At 35.6% G+C, this 25,279-nt stretch overlaps 1 protein-coding gene across 1 annotated transcript in view; it reads right to left on the minus strand.

Annotated features, from left to right (window-relative positions):
* CCDC178 (coiled-coil domain containing 178) overlaps positions 1-25,279 on the minus strand; it is a gene marked incomplete at both ends in the record, with an annotated part of 378,504 nt that overhangs the window by 336,388 nt on the left and 16,837 nt on the right. Inside the window, 2 exon segments of the mRNA XM_082667126.1 lie at positions 2,701-2,723; positions 21,961-22,100. Coding sequence (XP_082523252.1) covers positions 2,701-2,723; positions 21,961-22,100 — 163 coding nt within the window.

Here is a 25,279-nt window from a genome sequence, read left to right on the forward strand (position 1 = left end):
TAATCCATTTTCATGAAAAGTAATTACTGATAAGAAAGGACTTACTTCTGGCATTCTGCTACTTGTTTTCTATATTATCTTTTTATTCTTTAATTTCTCCATAACTCCCTTCTTTTGTGGTTAGTTGATTTTATTGTTTTAGTTTCCCTCTATTGGATTTCTGTGTTTTTTATTTATTTGTTTGTTTTATTAGAGTTTTTCTTAGTGGTTCCTTGGAGATTAGATGTTACAACTAACATCTTAACTTCACAAAAATTAAGTTTGAATTAAAATCAACGTATTTTCAACAGTATTAAAAATTCTGTTCCTTTACAGATCTGCTTCTTCCTTTTATGTTGTCATTTTCACAAACCAGACATTTATACATTGTGTACCCATTAATATAGATTTATAATTATTGTTTTATCTATTTAATTATAATTAGATAGAAAAACAAAATAGATAAATAAAAACGCAATTATACTAATTTTTGTATTTATCTTTATAGCTACCTTTACTTTTGGTATTCCTTCATATGGCTGCAAGTTACTGTCTAGTGTCCTTTCACTTCTGCCTGAAGGGACTACCTATAGGATTTCTGATAGAACAGCTCTGATAATGTGTGGAGCCCCTCAGTTTTTGTTTATCTGGGAATATATTAATTTCTCCTTTATTTCTGAAGGACACTTATGCAGGATTCAGAGTTTTTGTCTGACAAGTTGTTTTCTTCCAGCATTTTACGTATGTCAATCCACTGCCTTCTGTCCTCCATAATTTCTGATGAGAAAATGACTTATATTGAAAATCCCTTGAAAATCCCTTGTACATGAGGAGTAACTTCTCTCTTGCTGCTTTCAAGATACTACCTTTGTCCCAGGCTTTCAACAATTTTACTACGATATGTCTTAGTGTGGATCTCTGAGTTTAACCTGCTTGGAGTTCACTGAATTTAATGGAAGTACAGATTCATTTCTTCCATCAAACTTGGGGAGTTTTTAACCAATGTTTCTTTAAATATTCTTTCATGCCCTTCTTCTCTCCCCTGTCACTCTTGGACTGCCATTATGCGTATGTTTGTATTCTTGATGGTGTCCCTTGGTCTAACAAGCTCTGTTCATTTTTCTTCATTGTTTTGTCTTCTGTTTCTCAGCCTGAATAATCTCAAGTGAACTATATTCAAATTCAGTGATTCTCTCTTCTTCCTACTCAAATCTGTTGAGGAACATCTCTAATTTTTCATTTCAGTTATTGTACCTTTTAGCTCCAGAATGTCTTATTTGATTCTTTCTCATAATTTCTATTTCTTTATTGATATTCTATATTTGTTGAGACATTACTCTCCTGGTTTTGTTGGGGTTTTTTGTCCATAGTTTACTTTATCTCTTTGAGGATGCTTAAGACAGTTGACTTAAAGTCTTTGTCCAATAAGCACAATGTCTAGGCTTCCTCAGAGCCAGTTTCCTTCATTTTTTTTTCCCTTGTTAATGGGGCAAATTTTCTTTTATTCTTTCCCTGCCTCATAATTTCTGTAAAAACCTGGAAATTTTGAGTATTTTAATGTGATATGGATATAAAATTACCCTCCCTCTACTGGGTTTATTTTTGTTGTTTGTGGTGGGTTTTTATTTGCTTAGTGATTCTTCTAAACACTTACTGTAATATCTATATTCTTTTCATTTGTGGCCATTGAAGTGTTTCATTAGCTTACTGGTGATCTTGAGTTTTGTCCAAGTTACCTTAAATACCTGGGGCCCAAAAAAACAAAAAGGAAAAAAGGAAAAATATACACTCCCAATCTTAGCAGACTGGCTCGGAGTTGGAGTACTCCTTTAATGTTTATCCAGGCTGCTTACAACTCTGCCTCTACCTTCAATTCTTACCTGTGCAGATACTAAAGGCTAGCCAGAGGTAAAAGATTAAGTTTTCTTAGTCCTTCCTGAGCATGTGTCCAACACTGTTCATATGTGTGCACTTTTTAATTCCGTAGTATATATGAGAGCATTGAAAAACCCTATTCCCCAATGTATCTCTTTTCCCAAACTCTTTATTCCCAGGCATTTTGATCTTTTTAATGCTTGTCCTGACCAATCCACAGCCTCAGACATTGCTGGCAAATATATGACTTCAAATACTTTCAGCAAACACTGCCTGGAAGTGGTTCTAGCTCTGTGATTGCTCTTAGTCAGGAAAAAATAAAGACAATCCTTTGTGCTGGTCCTTCAGGGAGTCATCAGACTTATCAAAACACTGAACCATAATTCTTTGAGAATAAGGTCCATACTGTTCCTTCTGGCACTAGCAATCTTCACCACAAGTCAGGCTATTTGCTTCATGGCCACCACTGATCTGAGGGCTGGAGGATGGCAAGTGGGCAATTTAGCCACAGTCCTTCTTTCATGCAATGTAGTAACTCTTTCTTCCTTAACTTTTTCCCTTGTTGTTGTAAGTTTTGGACTAGATCCCGCATTTCTGCAGAAGTTGATTCTCATCAAGTTTTACCAACTTTACAGTTGTTTTTGTGGTAGGACAGAGCCCTGGAAATCCCTATTCTGCCATTTCTAGAGACATCCTAATTCTTATATTTTTAAAAATAAGTTTTAATGTTTAATATAAAAATTTTGCTTTCAATTTCCCTTTTCTTTTGAAATAAACTCATCTACAGCAGGTTAATCATCAAAATTTGAACATAAAAAATATAAAAGAAGCACGAAAGGGTCTTACCATTCTTCCAAAGACGTTTCAAACTGTCAAAATAAAAGATCTCAATAAAAAATCAAATTTTTAACATCTTAAAAACAATAGTACAGCAGGTTCTTATTAGTTATCCATTTTATACATATTAGTGTACATATGTCAATCCCAATCTCCCAATTCATCATACCATCACCTCCCAACTAATAAGAACCTGCTGTATAAAAAAATAAATTAAATAAAATTCAAAAAAAAAGACAGTAGTAAATTTAACTCACACCTAAACTCACTGACAAAATTACAAACACTCTACTTCACATTCCCCATTATATTTTTGTCAAATTATACTGTGTTGTTTCCACAACAGCTATATACTTACCTTAGCTAGTCCTTTTATTATTACTCCCACCTAATTGTTCTCACCTTTTATCTGTTTCTAAATTTTACCTTTACATCAAGGGTCACTTCAAATGCCATTTATTCCTAAAAGACTTTCCACAGAATCGTAAGTGCATGATATTTAATATACTACCAAAAATTGGAAACACATAATTACATGTAAGTTCACAAATATTTAGTTTTTCAGAGTAATATCCCTCTTCTGGACTATAAACTCCTTGGTAGGAGTCATGTTCTACAGATATATTCTAACACTACCTTGGGCTCTAAGGGGCACAAATTAACAAAAACACAAGGAATATACAGTCAGAATGTTGTGCGTTTCATAGACAATCTCCAATTCAAGAATTTAAATTGAAGATACATGATTACTTTTCCCCAATTCCCATATCATACCAAAATTTCTTGGAAAAAATATATAGGTATGTCAATAAAATCATTGGAACGTATATTTGAGAAGAATTCCCAGAAACAGAGTAATCAGATGAGACTGATAGTCAAAACAGAGGACAGAAAAGTATAACTCAGAAGAGACAAGTGGAGACCATTTCAGGGGAGGTAAAAGGCTTCTGTGTGGAATTCACGAGAAATTCCCAGTATGTGAGAATAACCAGGTGATAGGCAAAGTAAATAATTAAAGGGCTCCCTGTGATGAGATGGGCCAGTCCAGTCTTACTACTTTCTATCCCAAGAATCCAGAATACATGGCTGAGAAGTTACCTCCTAGTCATTGCCATGAGAAGAATTCTCTAACCACATTGGAGATCTGCCTAAGATGGAGAGGCTATCTAAGAATAGAAGTTATGGCTCTAGAGAGAAACAAAACAGGGCCTACATAACTAGCAGAATCTTACATAGACCCAAACAGGTGAGTGAGGAAAAATAAAAACAGATTTATCAATGAGGGAAAAGATTCTAAGGGGCTACAAACTCAAAAGTAAGCTTATTAAGGCAAAAGAAAAGGCCCACAACTTTCCTGCCTAAGCATATTACCTCCTATTTACAAAGAGCCTGAGTAAAATTTTTACACACTGCATAAAACCCTCAATGTAAGCAGACCCTGACAACTTCTAAAAAGCAAACAAATAATAACTGCAACAAAAAACAACAAAAACTTATGCTAGCAACGAGTAATCAGTCTGGTCCATTATTTATAGATACAAGGACAAAAAAGAGTATCCAAATATTTGAGGCAAGATTATAGTATGAAAAATAAGAAAATTTATACTGAATATAATAATAAATTCCAGGCATATATATCTTTTCTCCACAATACTAAAAAAGAGAAAAATGAAATTTAGCATGAATGTCATTATCCAAATATAAAACAGGCTAAAATAAGTAATCATTTTATTACCCATATATGAGTTTAGTTTATTACAAAATTTCCATTTCAAATTAAAATGGAGATGGACAATCAATGAATAATATTAGGATAATTCAAATAATTAAGAAAAAAGTATCATATCTGCCTCATGCAATAAAAAAAATAAACTTCAGATGGTTAAAGAAACAATGTAAAAGAAAGGATTAGAAATAATTAAAAATCTTAATAATCTTAATATGAGGAAGAATTTTTAAAACATTACAAAAATCCCAGAATTTGTAAGATAACACATTGGTCTACATACTAATATCTCTATGAAAAAGCTACCATAAATAAGTTAAAAAAATAGTACAGGCAGAATAACAATTTACAACTTATACAAAAGATAAGAGATATCTATCAATATTTCTATAAATATGTAAGAAATAACAATACAAGAAAAAAATTGGGAAAACTACATGAACAACAAATAACAGAAAAATTAATGCAAATGGGCAGAAAGGATAAGATGTTCTACTTATATGTGACACTTGATCTATCCATATATTTATCTATGTCTATAGACACAGTTATATACTCACAGATATACATTAAATGAATACTACATATACAAATATGTTACAAAACTAGTATTTTAGCATGAAATTTTTGTCAATTTGCCCATTTTCCCCATTACCTCCTACTCAGTTCTCTCTTCTAAACAGATTTTGGTATTTGCTATACTGCCGGAATTTTCTTGGGCCAACAGTATAAGAGACTCAATGGAATCTTAAAAAAAACCCTGGAGAGACTAAATTCACCTGTATAAGAAAAAACCGATGAATGCAACTGTTTGAAATCTCAGTGGGTGTTTACATGTAACATAACAAGCTTATTCTAAAATTTATATGTACCAAGAATAGTCAAAGTTTAAAAAAGGAAGAAAAGAGGGAACTACCATATCAAGTATCAAAACATATTATAAAGCATGTAAATTAGTAAAATGAGGTATTGTAAATTAGTAAAATGAGGTATTATAATAGAAAGATAAAATTAACCAGTGGAACAAAGAAGCCAGAAATAAATATACTCATATATAAAAACTTGATATATGATTGATGTGATATAGCTGATTTCTAAGAAATGACTGGATTTTGCAATAAAATTGATGTTGATAAAAATAATTTTCCATATTTTTACAAATGAAAATACCTACCTATTCCATTCTCTCACACACAAAATAAATTCACATTGTTAAACAATTAATCTCAAGTAAAAAACTTCAAAATTTTAAAATAAAGGAAAAATTTTGTAAGAAATAGTGAAAAGATTTCTTAAACAAGTTCCAAAACACTTAAAATAAAGGGAAAATGATAAATTTAAGTACATTAAAATTAAGAACTTTTTTTAATAAAAGATAACATAAAAGGACAAGTCAAATGAGAGAATATATTTAAAATCTACACAACAAACTAAAGATAATCATTTATTCCTACAAGTCAATAAGAAATTACAAATAAACCAGAAAGAAAATGGCAAATGATAAACAGGCAGAGAAAAGAATGAACATTTTATGAGTATATTAATAGATGCTAAACTAATTAATAATTGGGAAAAATGACATCACTTGATTATGGAAACTCAAGAGTCCTACATAGTGCAGATACCTGTAATCAGGCTAACTTATGTGATACTAGTTCTAAGAAGCCATTTGAAGCTGAAGTATCACAAGAAAGGAAATTGGTTAAGAGACATTTTAATGTACTGTGACATAACTGTCCCAAATTTTAAAGTGAATAATGCTTAATTGAGTGAGTAATGCTTAATTAATATTCTGTTTGGTCCTCTTTATAGCACATTTTCTATGATATAGAAAATGATGTATTTTATAATGATAAAAACATGCTACCTAAATTTTTAGAAATAGAGTTATATTTGGTACGGAGAAATATATTAAGATGAAAAACTTACCCTCGCAACATTTATTTTTAAAGATTTTTTTTTATATAGTCCATTTTTTGAAGTCTTTATTGAATTTGTTACAATATTGCTTCTGTTTTATGTTTTGGTTTTTTGGCCACGAAGCATGTGGGATCTTAGCTCCCCGACCAGGGATCGAAACCACACCCCCTGCATTGGAAGGCAGTCTTAACCACTGGATCACCAGGGAAGTCTTGACCCTCACAACATTTTTGTAGAGGTAAGTGATAAAGCAATAAAGAAAAATTATTTTAATTGGTTTTTGATCTGATGGTGGAAGGCAAAATTTCAGGTACCTAGTAATCAAATTATCAGGATACTTAAATGGTTCACATAGGGAAGGCCTACAATATCAGAGGAAAATTTGAGTTTCCCATGTATAGCTTCCTGTCTGAAATATTTAGACAAGTCTTAGAAATCTCTCGAAGTCACTTTAAATTATTTTTAATAAAATTTCTGTTATTATTAAGCTTAGAATATTACTTACCACCATAAATATTTGAGATATTTAGAAATATTGATTACGACTTATAATCAATTTTATCCAACTAACCACAAAATCCTATGCATTTCCTATTTCTGTCTCTTTCAAAGAGCAAAGAGAAACAAAAGGGGGGGGACTAAAAATGTCAAATTGGACATACTTTAAATATGTATGATATTAAGAGTCATCAAATTATGGGTGAAATAAAATACTTTATTTACTTATAGCTCTAAACCACATTGCCCACAAACTCCTGCTTGATACATGTAACATTCTAACTGACCCTGATTTTTTAACTCCATATTTTTATTGGAAATTATTACCAAATATTTTGAATATTTAAATGCTATTTAAGTTCTTGAGACAAAGAAAGTATTCATAAAACCTTCTAAATATTTTCTACTCGAAAAAATTAACTTCATGTTGGGAATCTCCCTTTTACTGTAAAATATTTGTAGATGCGAGTACTAACGCTGAATACTATCTCCCACAACTGTGACCTACTTTCATCTGAAAAGACTACTCATACCTTTAAACTCACAGTCAATAGGGGGTTTCCTATAATTACCCTATTCAAAAGTCCAAATCATCTCAAAAGCACAGGCAATATTTATCAAACAACACACCAAATTATTTTTAAACTTAAGAACAAGTACATTCTTCCCATGCATTTAAAAGCACGTGCAAAACCTGACACAATTTTTAAAAAATCATTCCTGAATCCACTCATTCAGAAGTATTTAATGCCTATAATCTGCCAGGTTTTAGTAGGTACTATGGTTAGTGGTGACTTATAAATAAACTTTAACTTCCTAGATCTTACAATCACATAGGACAGAGATATGAAGAAACAAATAAAATACACTGCTAATTTGGTCAGTAAAATGTCATATGAGATTCAAGGGAAGACAGCTATCCAAAGCTTTGGAGGGCAAAGGTAGTTTGTGGGAAGAAATGAGGGTTAAACAGAGATAAGAGAAGATGCATGGGTTAAGGTCCAGGGTTAAGAGAGTTAATCAAAGCTAAAATAGAGTATATGAAGGGACATGAAGCTTAAGAGTAAATATTATTTTATAAAGGACATTTATGTCATGTCAAGGAATATGAAATAAGCACTGTGACATGAGACATTCAGAGGAGGGTTTTAGGTAGATTACTGGCAACAATACATTTAGAAAAGAGAAGGCATATGGCCTATTTTATGGAAGAAGGAAGGGAGGAGGAAATGACTAAAGCAGAGGTACCAGCGAAGGGCTCTTACAGTTAACACTGGCAAAAATGAGAATGGCCTGAATGAAGATCCTACAGTATGGATGGGAAGAACTGTCTGCATTTGACACACATTCTAGAGGTGGAATCAAAACAAATTAGTAGGAGACTAGTTCAACATGGTGGAGTAGAAGAACATGCGCTCATTCCCTCTTGCGAGAGCACTGGAATCACAACTAACTGCTGAACAATCATAGACAGGAAGACACTGGAACTCACCAAAAAAGATACCCCACATCCAAAGACAAAGGAGAAGCCATATGAGATGGTAGGAGGGGCACAATGACAATAAAATCAAATCCCATAACCATTGGGGGGTCCGGCAACGAGAGGAGGAATTCCCAGAGAATCAGACATTGAAGACTAGTGGGATTTGATTGCAAGACTTCAACAGGACTGGGAGAAACACAGACTCCACTCTTGGAGGACACACACAAAATAGTGTGCACATAATGACCCAGGGGGAAGGAGCAGTGACCCCATAGGAGACTGAACCAGACCCACCTGCTAGTGTTGGAGGGTCTCCTGCAGAAACGGGGGGCATCTGTGGCTCACCGCAGGGACAAGGACACTGGCAGCAGAAGTTCTGGAAAGTACTCCTTGGCATGAGCCCTCCCAGTGTCCACCATTAGCCCCACCAAAGAGCCTGGTAGGCTCCAGTGCTGGGTTGCCTCGGGCCAAACAACCAGCAAGGAGGGAACTCAGCCCCACCCATCAGAGGACAAGCAGATTAAAGTTTTACTGAGCTCTGCCCAACAGAGCAACAACCAGCTCTACCCACCACCAGTCCCTCCCATCAGGAAGCTTGCACAAGCCTCTTAGATAGCCTCATCCACCAGAGGGCAGACAGCAGAAGCAAGAAGAACTACAATCCTACAGCCTGTGGAACAAAAACCACAATCACAGAAAGATAGACAAGATGAAAAGGCAGAGGGCTATATACCAGATGAAGGAACAAGATAAAACCTGAACTAAATGAAGTGGAGATAAGCAGCCTTCCAGAAAAAGAATTCAGAAAAATGATAGTGAAGATGATCCAGGGCCTCGGAAAAAGAATGGAGGCAAAGATCGAGAAGACGCAAGAAATGTTTAACGAAGACCTAGAAGAATTACAGAACACCTAGACGAATTAAAGAACAAACAAACAGAGATGAACAATACAGTAACTAAAATGAAAAATACACTAGAAGGAATCAATAGCAGAATAACTGAGGTAGAAGAACAGGTAAGTAACCTGGAAGACAAAATGGTGGAATTCACTGCCACGGAACAGGATACAGAAAAAAGGATGAAAAGAAATGGGGCTTCCCGGGTGGTGCAGTGGTTGAGAGTCTGCCTGCCGATGCAGGGGACGCAGGTTCGTGCCCCGGTCCGGGAAGATCTCACATGCCACAGAGCGGCTAGGCTCGTGAGCCATGGCCGCTGAGCCTGCACGTCTGAAGCCTGTGCACCGCAACGGGAGAGGCCACAACAGTTAGAGGCCCACATACCACAAAAAAAAAAAAAAAAAGAAAAGAAAAAAAGAAACGAAGACAGCCTAAGAGACCACTGGGACAACATTAAACACACTAACATTTGCATTATAGGGGTCCCAGAAGGAGAAGATAGACAGAAGCGACCCAAGAAAACATTTGAAGAGACTATAGTTGAAAATTTCCCTAACATGGGAAAGGAAATAGCCACCCAAGTCCAGGATCACAGAGAGTCCCAGGCAGGATAAACCCAAGGAGAGACATGCCAAGACACATAGTAATCAAATTGACAAAAATTAAAGACAAAGAAAATTATTAAAAGCAGCAAGGGAAAAATGACAAATAACATACAAGGGAACTCCCATAAGGTTAACAGCTGATTTCTCAGCAGAAACTCTATAAGCCGGAAGGGAGTATCATGATATATTTAAAGTGATGAAAGGGAAGAACCTACGACCAAGGTTACTCTACCCAGCAAGGATCTCATTCAGATTTTTTTTTTTTTTTCCGGTACGCGGGCCTCTCACTGTTGTGGCCTCTCCTGTTGCGGAGCACAGGCTCTGGACGCGCAGGCCCAGTGACCATGGCCCACGGGCCCAGCCGCTCCGCGGCACGTGGGATCCCCCCGGACCGGGACACGAACCCGCGTCCCCTACATCGGCAGGCAGACTCCCAACCACTGCGCCACCAGGGAAGCCCCTCATTCAGATTTGACAGAGAAATCAAAAGCTTTACAGACAAGCAAAAGCTAAGAGAATTCAGGACCACCAAACTGGCTCTACAACAAATGCTGAAGGAACTTCTAGGTGGGAAAAACAAGAGAAGAAAAGGACCTACAAAAACAAACCCAAAACAATTAAGAAATTGGTAATAGGAACATACATATCGATAATTACCTTAAATGGGATTGGATTAAATGCCCCAACCAAAAGACACAGGCTTGCTGAATGGATACAAAAACAACACCCATATACATGCTGTTGACAAGAGACCCACTTCAAACCTAAGGACACATACAGACTGCAAAAGAGGGGATGTAAAAAGATATTCCATGCAAATGGACATCAAAAGAAAGCTGGAGTAGCAATACTCATATTAGATAACATAGACTTTAAAATAAAGAACGGTACAGGAGACAAGGAAGGACACTACATATTGATCAAGGGATCAATCCAAGAAGAAGATATAAGAATTATAAATATATATGCACCCAACATAGAAGCACCTCAGTACATAAGGCAAATGCTAACAGCTGTAGAAGAGGAAATTGACAGTAACACAATAATAGTGGGGGACTTTAACACCTCACTTACACCAATGGACAGATCATCCAGACTTAAAATTAATAAGGAAACATAAGCTTTAAATGACACAATAGACTAGATAGATTTAATTGATATTTATAGGAGATTCCATCCGAAAACAGCAGATTACACCTTCTTCTCAAGTGCACATGGACCATTCTCCAGGATAGATATCATCTTAGGTCACAAATCAAGCCTCGGTAAATTGAAGAAAACTGAAATCATATCAAGCATCTTTTCCAACAACAATGATATGAGATTAGAAATAAATTACAAGGGAAAAGAAATGTAAAAAGCACAAACACATGGAGGCTAAACAATACATTGGTAAATAACCAAGAGATCACTGAAGAAATCAAAGAGGAAATCGAAAAATACCTAGAGACAAATGACAATGAAAACACAGCGACCCAAAACCTATGGGATACAGCAAAAGCAGTTCTAAGAGTGAGGTTTAAAGCAATACAATCCTAACTCAAGAATCAAAAAAAATCTCAAATAAACAATTTAACCTTACATTTAAAAGAACCAGAGAAAGAAAAACAAACAAGACCCAAAGTTACAAGAAGGAAAGAGATCACAAAAATCAGAGCAGAAATAAATGAAACAGAAACAAAGGAAACAGTAAGAAAGATAAATAAAGCTAAAAGCTGGTTCTTTGGGAAGATAAACAAAATTGATAAACCTTTAGCCAGACTTATCAAGAAAATGAGGGAGAGGAATCAAATCAATAAAATTAGAAATGAAAAAGGAGAAGTTCCAACGGACACCGCAGAAATACACAGCATCATAAGAGACTACTACAAGCAACTCTATGCCAATAAAATGGACAACCTGGAAGAAATGGACAAATTCTTAGAAAATTATAACCTACCAAGACTGAACCAGGAAGAATTAGAAAATATGAACAGAACAATCACAGGTAATGAAATTGAAACTGTAATTAAAAAATCTTCCAATAAACACAAGTCCAGGACCACATGGCCTCACAGGTGAATTCTATCAAACATTTAGAGAAGAGCTAACACCCATCCTTCTCAAACTCTTTCAAAAAATTGCAGAGGAAGGAACACTCTCAAACTCATTCTACGAGGCCACCAACACTGATACCAAAACCAGACAAAGATACTACAAAAAAAGAAAATTACAGACCAGTATCATTGATGAATATAGAGGCAAAAATCCTCAACAAAATACTAGCAAACAGAATCCAACAATACATTAAAAGGATCACAGACCATGATCAAGTGGGATTTATCCCAGGAATACAAGGATTTTTCAATATACACAAATCAATCAATGTGATACAACTTATTAACAAACTGAAGAATAAAAACCATAAGATCATCTCAATAGATGCAGAAATAGCTTTTGACAAAATTCAACACCCATTTATGATAAAAACTCTCCAGAGAGTGGGCATAGAGGGAACCTACCTCAACATAATAAAGGCCATATATGACAAACCCAAAGCCAATATCATTCTCAATGGTGAAATACTGAAAGCATTTCCTCTAAGATCAGGAACAATACAAAGATGCCCACTCTCGCCACTATTATTCAACATAGCTTTGGAAGTCCTAGCCATGGCAGTCAGAGAAGAAAAAGAAATAAAAGGAATACAAATCAGAAAAGAAGAAGTAAAGCTGTCATTGTTTGCAGACGACATGATCCTATACATAGAGAATCCTAAATATGCTACCAGAAAAGTACTAGAGCTAATCAATGAATTTGGCAAAGTAGCAGGATACAAAATTAATGCACAGAAATCTCTTGCATTCCTATACACTAACAATGAAAAATCTGAAAGAGAAATTAAGGAAACACTCCCATTTACCATTGCAACAAAAAGATTAAAGTACCTAGGAATAAACCTTCCTAAGGAGACAAAAGACCTGTATGCAGAAAGCTAGAAGACAGTGATGAAAGAAATTAAAGATGATAGAAACTGATGGAGCGATATACCACGCTCTTGGATTGGAAGAATCAACATTGTGAAAATGACTATACTACCCAAAGCAATCTACAGATTCAAAGCAATCCCTATCAAATTACCAATGGTATTCTCACAGAATTAGAACAAAAAATATTACAATTTGTATGAAAACACAGAAGACTACGAATAGCCAAAGCAATCTTGAAAAAGAAAAATGGAGCTGGAGGAATCATGCTCCCCAACTTCAGCCTATACTACAAAGCTACGGTAATCAAGACACTATGGTACTGGCACAAAAACAGCAATATAGATCAATGGAACAGGATAGAAAGCTCAGAGGTAAACCCATGCACCTATGGTCACTTAATCTATGACAAAGGAGGCAAGAATATCCAATGGAGAAAAGACAACCTGTTCAATAAGTGGTGCTTGGAAAACTGGACAGCTACATTTAAAAGAATGAAATTAGAACACTCCCTAACACCACACACAAAAATAAACTCAAAATGGATTAGAGACCTAAATGTAAGACTGGACACTATAAAACTCTTAGTGGAAAACATAGGAAGAACACTCTTTGACATAAATGACAGCAAGATCTTTTTTGATCCACTTCCCAGAGTAATGGAAATAAAAACAAAATGGGGGGGGGGGTTCCCTGGTGGCGCAGTGGTTGAGAGTCCACCTGCCAATGCAGGGGACACGGGTTCGTGCCCCAGTCCGGGAGGATCCCACATGCCACAGAGCAGACGGGCCCATGAGCCATGGCCGCTGGGCATGTGTGTCTGGAGCCTGTGCTCCGCAGCGGGAGAGGCCACAACAGTGAGAGGCCCGCGCACCGCAAAAAATAATAATAATAAAAAAATAAAAATAATAAAAATAAACAAATGGGACCTAATGAAACTTAAATGCTTTTGCACTGCAAAGGAAACCATAAACAAGACGAAAAGACACCCTAAGAATGGGAGGAAATATTCGCAAATGAATCAACGCACAAAGGATTAATCTCCAAAATATATAAACAGCTCATGCAGCTCAATATTTTTTTTCAAAAGCATATAATATTTACTCTTTATAGATCAACAGGCTACATGCTCTTTTCTGTTTTTCTTTACAAACCTTAAAAATGTTAACACCATTCTAAGCTCATTGGCATTACAAATACAGGCTTTGGGCTGAAGTTGGCCCATGGGCTGTAATTGGTTGATTCTTACTACAAAACATTCTCCATGCAGCTCAGTATTAAACAAAATACAACCAATCAAAAAATGGGCAGAAGACATAGACATTACTCCAAAGAAGACATTCAGATGGCCAAGAGGCACATAAAAAGCTGCTCAACAGCACTAATTATTAGAGAAATGCAAATCAAAACTACAATGAGGTATCACCTCACACCAGTTAGAATGGGCATCATCAGAAAATCTACAAACAACAAATGCTGGAGAGGGTGTGGAGAAAAGGGAACCCTCTTGCACTGTTGGTGGGAATGTAAACTGATACAGCCACTATGGAGAACAGTATGAAGGTTCCTTAAAAAACTAGAAAAAGAACTACCATATGACCCAGCAATCCCACTACTGGGCATATACCCAGCGAAAACCGTAATTCAAAAAGACACATGCACCCCAATGTTCACTGCAGTACTATTTACAATAGCCAGGTCATGGAAGCAACCTAAATGCCCATCGACAGACGAATGGATAAAGAAGATGTGGTACATATATACAACGAATATTACTTAGCCATAGAAAGGAACAAAATTGGGTCCTTTGTAGAGACATGGATGGACCTAGAGTCTGTCATACAGAGTGAAGTAAGTCAGAAAGAGAAAAACAAACATCATATATTCACGCATATATGCGGAATCTAGAAAAATGCTACAGATGAACTGGTTTTCAAGGTAGAAACAGAGACACAGATGTAGAGAACAAACGTATGGACACCAAGGAGGGGAGAGCAGGGCGGGTGGTGGTGGTGGTGTGATGAATTGGGAGATTGGGATTGACATATATACACTAATATGTATAAAATAGATAATAATAAGAGCCTGCTGTATAAAAAATAAAATTTAATTTAAAAAACCAAAAAATTAGTAATTGTATATAAAGGAAAAGTGAACAGTCATTATAATTAATCAACTTTCTGGCTTAGGTTACTGGGTGAATAATGTTCCTTTAATTGTACCTGGGAACACAGAAGAAAGAAATAACTACTTTCATATGTTTTGAATTTGAGGTGCTTCAAAGATATATATAAAAAGATGTTCAGTAGGCATTGGGTATACGGGTCTTATAAAAAAAGTGAAATCTGAGCTGGGAATCTCAAATTGGTATAAGCATACAGTACATAAATAAAATAACATACATTCAAATGGTATTATCCAAAGGGAGAGTAAAATGAGAAGAGGACATGTCTGGGGAGCACGAGTATTTTCAATATGGTCAGAGGAAAAATGATCTGCCATACAGACTGGAGGGAATATCTACCAAAATAGGAATAAAGCCTGTTAGAGTCAAGTTAGCAAAAGACATTTAAAAAAAAAAATAGAAATGGGATTTTTCCAGAAGGAGAAAGTGGTCAACAGTTTCATTTTCAACACTACACAGAATAAAATTTTCCATTTTACTCACTTTAATGTGGTGTATACGCACAGGTGCCTGTACATTTCAGTGTCGTATTCAACAATGCATAAGTTACTGCTGCATAATAAGCCACTCTTAAACTTAGTGGCTATAAATATTCCCCGTTTTATTTGCTCATAATTTTGTGAGTCACCATGTAAGATGGGCTCAGCTGTGTGGTTTTTATGGTCACTAATGTGACCTCAAACTAATGCAGTCATCTGGCAGCTTGACTAGGATAGAATTGTTCAAAACAACTTCACTCAAAAGTCTGATGGTTTGTGCTTGCTGTGAGTTGGGTCTGTCTCTCTACTTGGTCATTCATCCTCAAAGAGGCTAGATTATGCTTCTTTACCTGGGGAACTTACAGCAGCAAGAGAGTGAAAGCGGAAGCTTCAAGGCTTCTTGATACTTTGCTTAGCAGTTATATGACATTTCTTCTGACATATTTCTTCAAAACAAGTCACAAGTCCAGTCTATGTTTAAAGGTTGAGAGAATAGACTGTCAATGGAAGGAGGTATAAAGGAGGAGGGTAGTCATTTTTAATCCACCATTATCTTACCATTGACTCCAAGGATATACATGTCTCCTATACGTAAAATGTATCAAAGATTTAAATATAAGTGCTAAAACCATAAAACTCAAAGAAGAAAACATAAAGGTAAATCTTCATCACCTGGGATTTGGTAATGAATTCTTAGATATGACAACAAAAGCATGAGCAACAAAAGAAAAAACAGATAAACTGAACTTCGTCAAAATTAAAAACTTTTGTACATCAGGGAACATGATCAAGAAAGTGAGACAACCTACGTAACTGGAGAAAATGTTCACAAATCATATATTTGATTAGGGTCTAGTAATCCAAAATATATAAAGAACTCTCACAACTCAAGAACAAAAATATTTGAGCTATGAAGAAGAGTTTGGTGGTTCTCAATAAGTTAAACATACAACTACCATATGACAAAGTAATTCTACCCCTAGGTATATACCCAAAAGAATTGAAAACAGGTGCTCAAATAAATCCTTGTATATGAAGGTTCATTTCAGCCATATTTACAATAGACAAAAGGTAGAAGCAACCCAAATGTCCATTAACAGATGAACAGTTAAAGAAATTGTCGTATATACATACAGTGGAATATTATTAAGCCATAAAAAGGAAGTACTGATACATGGTGCAATGCAGATGAACCTGAAAATGTTATGCTAAGCAAGAGAAGCCAGACACAAAAGATCACATATTGTATGATTTCCTTTATACAAAAACTCCAGAACAGGTAAATACATAGAAATAGAAAGCAGAGTGTGGTTGCCAGGCCAGAGTAGAGAGCTAAATGAGGATTAAATCTTTAATGTGTGTGAGGCTTTATTTTGCAGTGGTGAAAATGTCCTAGAACTAGATAGAAGTGGTGACAGCACAACTTTGCAAATGTACTAAATGCTGCCAAGTTGTTCACTTTAAAACGGTTAATTTTATGTTACGTGAATTTCATCTCAAATAAGCCTAAAGAAATTAAAATAAAGTATGAACTACAGTTAGTAATAATGTACAAATATTGGTTCATTAATTACAACAAATGTACCATACTACAAATGTACTGCACTAACGTAAGAGATTATGCAATGTAAGTATATATGAAATCTCTGTATCATCATCCCAATTTTTCTAGATGTCTCAATCTGTTCTAAAATAAAGTTTATTTTAAAAAACCAATACTATTTAGGAGAATATAAAAAATTACCTAACTAAAATAAATTATGTTAAATAAAAAAAAAAAAGAATATGGCCACAGCTTTTAAGTTGTGGGGTTAAACCCAATGAGATTAATATGAAACCCTGAAGTTCTTAGGAGAATTGAAACATTTTGGCCTAAAAAACAAGAGAGAGTTCAAAATACAAAAAAGCTTCTGAGCTTCCAGCTTATTATGGCAGTGTTATGGACTGAGCTGTCTGCCCCCAAAATTCATATGTTGAAGCCTTAATCTCCAATGTGACTATATTAGCAGATAAAGTTAAATGATGTCACAAGGGTGGGGTCCTAATACAATAACACCTGTGTTCTTATAAGAAGGGGAAGAGACACCAGAGCTCTCTCTCAACATATGGACACAGAGGAAAGGCCATGTGGGCACACAATGAGAAGGAGGCTGGTTACAAACCAGGAAGAGATTCCCCAATAGAACCCAACACTGACAGCACCTTGACCTTGGACTTCCAGCCTCTAGAAGAACTGTGAGAAAATAAATTTCTGTTGTTTAAGCCACCAGGTCTATGGTATTTTGTTATGGCAGCATGAGCAGACTAATACAGGAAAAAGCCTGAGATAGCTATTCAGGTCTATTATGAAAATCAAAGAGCAAAGAGCTCTGATAGTAGATGAAAGAGACAAGGAGAACAACAAATTCAGAAACTATTCCCAGGAAGCAGAACTGAGTCCTAAACCAAGAAACATTCCTTGGTTCCAGGTGTGGTAGACCTAACATCATGTGCTCTGATAAATTTCAAAATTTTATGCATTAGTGAAAGCTATGTGCCTTTCATTCCTCCCCTTATGTAAATGAGAATGTTTTTTGTGATGATTCTGTATGCTAAGTATGCAGGAACAGTATTTAACTTCTCATTTTAATTCATATATTTCTGGGTCAAAAAGAAGATGCACCTAAGAAATACTGCCTGCGTCAGATCTTTTGCAGTATGTGTGACCATGGACGTCTGCATGATACCATTATGGAATAAAACTTTTGGAGAGCTGGTGATTATAGTTTGCATTTGGATGGACGGTTCATCATGTTGCCAATGGACTAGCTAATAGATTGCTACATAAATAGTTCCCAAAGAATCATGTCTCCTGGCATCCACATTTTCTCTAATACTCTACTGGATTAACAGGGGGACTGATTATAGGCTTGGCTTTGGCCAGTGGGACTTGAGCAAACATAACACAAGCAAAGCTTTACTAAGCACTTACCCATTGAGATTTGTCCTCTTAAAATACTCTCCCAACCACCAGGCATGTGAGCGAGGCCATTCTTATCTCTATCTCCAGTTGACTTAGCAGATATGTGCAGCCACATGATCGGCCCCAGGCAAGAACCAACAAAATTATCCAGCTGAGCCCAGAACAAACTGCTCAATGGTAACCAAATAAATGCTTCTTCTAGCCACGAAGTTTTAGAGTGTGTGTGTTTGTGTGTGTGTGCACGTGCACACGCTTGTAGCAATAGATAACAGAAAAAACAGTGGTTATTTTTCTGAAGATATTTTCATTAGAATAATGAGGACCAAATACAGATTGCAATGAATAAATGGGTAACTGAGAGGTGAGGGATCAGAAATAGTAAATTTAGGCAACTCTTTTCAGATGTCTCACTGAATGAGAAGAGAAAGTGAAAAGGGGATATATTTAAAGGGATGTATGGGATGAAAAAATTTCTTGAAAACAGGACAAATGTCAATATTTTAAACGTTGACAGGAGTGAGTTAATAAAAAAGGAGATTTGGAACACAGGATGGTTGGAACAACGCCTGATGGAACAAGATCCTTGCAAAGGCACAAGACAGAACACAGGTGAAGGGAGAGCCATTGTGTGTGTGGGGGGGAATCTTCCATGGAAGGACAAAGGGAATTATGTTTGTGGAATTCAAGGACGTGCATAGGTGAGATAACAGGGGTTTGAGGCATTTCTGTTATTTTATCTCCTATTTTCTTCGGGAAGTAAGAGATGACTGAGTAGTGAGGTGGAGGATTTGGAAACCTGAACAAAAGAGAGGACTAGAGTAGCCACCAAAGAATACTAGGGAAAGTTCTGATTGACAAATAGAATAATATCAGAGCACTATGAAAGGTCCCATTGAGGTTGGAAACCATGAGTGCATAATATCTCAGATTTGGATTATTGTGTAATGTTCTCCATCACTATTCAGCCGCCTGGGTGTAGGAGTGAAGATGGCTGACCATCAGAGAGAGCTCATTAGATTTGGCACTTTGTCAGACTAAAAGGACAGCAGGATAAAGAAGTAAAGGACCAAATATACCAATTGGTGAGTGTTTTAAGAGATGAACTGGTTAGGCAAGGAAGTAAAAGAAAATGGGTATGATAGAATGGGAAATGGTAGATGTGTCAGGTTTGAAGTTTCAAATGAAATAGAATTAACAGAATGAGAGAACTCAAAGTATTTGGTCAAGAAGGTCAGATGATCAAACATTAGGTTTTGGAGTTAAAAACGGATACAAAATGGTGTAAGCAAAGCAACGTTTTCCAAGCATAAGCATTTTAACATTCATGTTATTGGGTCCTCATAGCTGACATACCTTCAGGCATAGAGGTGACTCAGTACAGTGGTGAACAGAGTGGTCATAGGTCTCAGATACACCTAGTGTGTATCTGTACTGTGGATGCTAGCTCTGGGAGAAAGGAGAAATCAACCTTTGCAATCATTTTCCTCATCCATAATTGGGGATAATGGCACTTTCTACCTCACAAGGTTTCCATAAAGATTCAATAAAATCATGCATATTAATTGTTTAATACAGCCTATGATATACAGTAAGCACTTAATAAACATTATCTTTATTATCATTGTTATTAATGATACAGTTATTATTATTGTACAATATATTCTTTATATTTTAAAGAATGATTTCTAAATACTTTCTCTCTAAGCCATTCTTTTAAATCATAGTAGCATCTTAATGACTTATATTGATCAAATGCAGAAGAAATTTTCAATTTAGTAGAGATCATTCCAAATTAAATAAAACTATCTCTATTCTAGGAGTCTGGGAGAATCAGGTGGAAGAAAAATAAAACCAAAACTCTTATTTGTATAGGAAGTTATCCAGGTGATTATTTCCATCATTTTTCCATGTCTTCTCATTCTTTGCAAAAAGGAGTATAGATAAAATGTTCACAGTAACTCTACTCTGAAAAATTTTCTTTTCAAGATTCAGAATTGCAGTTAAACGTCTATGAGTGGATGGACAAACTTAATAGCAGCTGGCTCATTTACATAATATATTTACACAAAAAGGCTGGTTTTTCAGTTTTCCTGAAGATAAGCTATAAAATATCTTAGCTTATTTTGTGAATTACTTTTATCTAAGGTAATATTTTAGCTGGCGCATTATCCATAGTGTTTAACAGTTCATTAACTGCTCAGAATCCCAAGCAGGATTGGGTAATGAACATGGGCTTTGTTAAAGAGGGAGTGTGTTCAAATCCCAATTCTGTCATGACCTTGAACAAGACTCTCAACTACTTTAAATTATTATTTCCCCATCTATCAGTTAGACATAACATTAACAATTCAACAACAGTTTTGAGTTATTACAATGGTTTATAATAGCTATTATAGTACAGTTACTATAATTGTTTATTAAAATACCTATTAATCTATTTTATCATTTTTAACAACATGCATAATTGTTAATTAAAACACATGTGATGTGTATCATATTAATTAATATTAATTCTCTTCTATCTATTTAATATACTCTTCAAGGCCCACGCCACCATTAGACCTGTGACCTGCGAAGCATTCTGTGAAGGGGTATTCTGGTTTGGGGAAACAAAAAAGCAACAGAGATAAATATAATACTAATACAGAATGATATAAATAATATTGTAGAAATAACAATACACATAGCTAATATCATATGCTAGCACTTTATCTAACACAATATTATTATCACGATTCCCATCTAAGTTCACAGAATATATGGCTCTAAGGGCTGTGATCTTAAAGACGGCACTCTAATGCCTCTGGAAGGAAACTACACCCTAGATCAAGCATGATGAGGGCCCATCAGAACTCTCTCAGAGCCAGATCCAGTAACAGCGGTGAAGGAAGGGAAATAGCACAAATCTCTGACAAACTTATCTTCCTGTCTGGGCAGCGTAGTTGTGCATTAATTGCTTAGAAACATAATATTAATAAAATGTATGAGAAGGTTTTTTAATCATTCCTAAATCATCCTTTGAAAATAACTGAAAGTTTCAGTAATTTCAAGATTGAACTCCCTTCAGAATAATAAAGGCAAACTTCATCAGTTTAAAAAGACAAAGGAAGAATCATTATATTCTCTTTTAACAGACCTGTTGAGTATTTCTTTAGAACAAAATAACTCATTAAAGAGGGCATTCTGTCCTTTTATACACCAATGTACTCAGCTAATCATCTAATCAGTTTAGTGTCCCTAAAAAGGATGTAAATGCTATTTATTTACTAGTCAAGTTGGCTATGGAAATTACTACTTAGCATGATTGCCTGTGGATAAAGAACAAACACGTAGGGAAAAAAAAATCTATTTAATAAGGTCATTTCACCCTTCTGAAATGACACTATCAAAAACATGTCTAGATTAGTAAATTATGTAACTGAGCCAAGATTCTATAAAGTAGTCCAAGAATCATTAAAAAAAATAATAATTCCCCGGGTTCTTTAAGTAACAGACACTTATAGGCCTTATAGAGCTTACAAAAATGTTAGCATGTTAATTATCACTTACCTTTTTCAGATGCTTCTGTATTTTAGACTCCACATCTTCAATGTGTGAAATCACTTTGTTGACACATGGTGCTGGGATGTTTACTAAAGCACAGCTTTTACGTCGGCATGGGTGGCTAAAGTAAATGCCTGCATTCACCCCTATAGATAAAGCAGACAGAGGACATCAGTTCACAGTCATATACAGAATAGTAAACCCTGATGTTCAGAATGTACAAAAAGTATTCTGCTTTACTAGTACTAACACTCAAATTTTCTTTAATCAACAGATTGATAAATGTCAGAGAATTATAGAATTAAGCTTCAAATAATCTGAAAGCTAAAATAAAATGATCATTTATAACTTAAACGGTAACAAATAAAAATAAATCTAAGAAGCAAGAATAAAACTTCAAGCAAGTTAAAAAGTTAGTGTTCCACAGCATCATGAAAAAATAAAGAAAAAAGGTAGAAACCAGTTAATCCATTTTTCTAAATAGATCCTGAATCACTTAAAAAATGACTTTGACATGTATTTTAAATTCTCCCCTTAAAGAGACCCCACATGTTCCAATGTAAATAATATCTAACCACTCAGGCATTGAAGAAGTTCTTCCTTAAATCCAGCATGGTTTCTCTTGCTGAAAAAAAAGTAAAAGCAGGTCCCTATCATCCTCACAATAACCTCATTTTCTACCTTCCATCTCTAAAAATTGAAGTCTTATGTGAAGAGTGACTGATGTGCTCACTATGGCATTCAAGTTGTACTCATCATAAAATCCACTCAGTCTGATGTGCCTCAGTGATTCTAATCCTGGCATGTTCCGAATCAACTGAAGGTTACAGAAGCACAGCAATGTTGTCCGTGAAGACTCCACCAAAGTGCTTACTTGCAGTCTTTTTGCCTCTAAGAACTCTACTGGTCTGGATCACAGCTGCAATCACTGATCTTAAATGCAAGACACAGAATAGGCTCAGTGCCTCAACGAGAACAGTCTGATGTCCTCATTGCAGTTAACCTTGAGGAACACAGAGTAACGCTGTTGCCTCCAGTCTGTGCCTTTTGTTTCAATGTCAACACATAGAGATGGTAAATATTTTAGATAGCTTCATTTAAACTGCAATCTTTTAAATATCTTTAAATGATATCTCATAATATCCTCCTCCAAAAATGCAATCTCTGTCAAAATGGCATGTGTTTAATTTATAAGTGTTTACTCTATCCCATATATAAAATAATAGCCCATATAGAAATATATATATATATAAACATTTTTGAACACTAAAATATGTGCCAAACATGGAACTGTGCTAAGTTTTGTTTTTTGTTTCTTTTTTTGCGGTACGCGGGCCTCTCACTGTTGTGGGCTCTCCTGTTGCGGAGCACAGGCTCCGGACGCGCAGGCTCAGCGGCCATGGATCACGGGCCCAGCCGCTCCGCGGCATGTGGGATCTTCCCAGACCGGGGTACGAACCTGCGTCCCCTGCATCGGCAGGCGGACTCTCAACCACTGCGCCACCAGGGAAGCCCTGTGCTAAGTATTTTTGATGCCACATATTATTTAATCCTCACAACAATCTTATGAAATGAGATTATTCTCTTGATTTCACATGTGAGGAAATCAAAGCTTAGAGAGGTTATATAAAGTGCCCTATTCCACAGAGCTGGGATGTGGGAGAGCTGGGACTTGAACTATATCTCTCTGGCTTTAGAGTGTAAGCAATACCATGAAGGTTGTTTTTATATTTTTTTAAATGTGGCAAAATAAAGAGAAGCAGTTCTTAAAATATATTTCAGGGCACCTCTCAAAAGTTTCACATATCACTTGTTTTTGAAATTCAAATTTTCCTTCAAGATATCAATGCTGATATTCTAATGTATTTTACTATGTTTTGACCATAGTGAACGCATATACTCAGTATGACTATTTTTTTGTGCTATATTCCATTTTACCTCTTTAGTTCATACAGATATATATATATATATATATATATATAGTTTTTTTCATCTCTGTAACAGTCAAAGGACCAAAAAATAAGCTGGTAAAAAGTACACATTAATCTCTTATCCAAACGTCCTGATAAGGGCATGTTGCCCTTCCCCAAGAAATAAGGTTTTAATATAGCACATTTAGCAACCAGGCAGTTGCCCTTATACTCAAAAGCATTGTTTTGCTTCATTAAATGTGGAGAAAACAAGGATAGCAATGACTCATTTAACATTTTTCTACGTGTGCCATTCTCAACCTACTAGGTGAGTATTAATTAATTTCCACCACACTCCATGGTTTAGGATTAACATTTTACATATGGTTAAGTGGGGAAAATGAAATACTGTGAAGTTAAATTTTGCACTGAAAGTCTATAGAAGACATGGCATCACAAGCAGCACAAGAAAGAACAAGAATTCAGGAGTTCTTATTACTGCTTTATTCTAATACATGCACAGTGTAAGTTAAAACTTTCCTTTCCACTTCTTTTTAATTTTGCCCACATTATAGATACACTTAGGTCACAAAACTAGGTGTCCATGGTCACTCATTTTTCAACTTGACTGATAAGTAACTGTGCTTTTTTAAGCTAAAACTACTCAGTTGCTAACCTCAGATTTCTCACTGAATAAATGAACTAGTTGGCAGGGTGTTATATAAGATCATTTTCACCTAAAATTCCATGATACAATGAAGCCACAGTTTCAGTTAAACACAAATGCATAGAGCTCCTCCTCATGAAGCCTGTGCACAAAGGATCAGGGTGAGTATTTCAAGAATTAAGCTCAGGCAGGACACTCACTCGCTCTAAAAATCTGCCCAACTCCAATTTCTTCGCTCAGAATCAATGCATAAGGGCAAGATCCTGCTGGACCTAGGCCAGAGCTGAGGTTTGTTGAGACTGCAACATGAAACTTTCGTTTGAGAAAAAATACCGTCAGCCTGATTGTGTGGGCAAATGGCAGTTTATGTTCATTAACTGTCAACTCTCCTTGCTCGATGAACTTGATTCTTACATAATTTACTCACACAGGCCCAATAATTTAAGATTTTATCACTACCATCCTTCCTTCTCTTCTGATTTTAATATGTAATTCCTTTACATCCATCACCCCAGTTACTGTATCATTCCTTTATCTGACTTCAGCACTCTGAGTAAAAAATTTATCTGAACACAGATTTCTTTTCCACATTTGATTATCCCTTTTAACATCTTGATTTTCTTCCCAAAATGTAGAATAAGCTAGTGCTCTTAAGTTTAGCAATAATTTCTTCTCCTTGCAAAGCCTCTGTGTGATAAACAGAAAGTACCTTTAACTTTTTTTGTGAAAAACAAAGTTCCTTTTAGTT

This window comes from Grampus griseus (assembly GCF_964374135.1).
Source record: "Grampus griseus genome assembly, chromosome: 12".
Taxonomy (NCBI): Eukaryota; Metazoa; Chordata; class Mammalia; order Artiodactyla; family Delphinidae; genus Grampus; species Grampus griseus.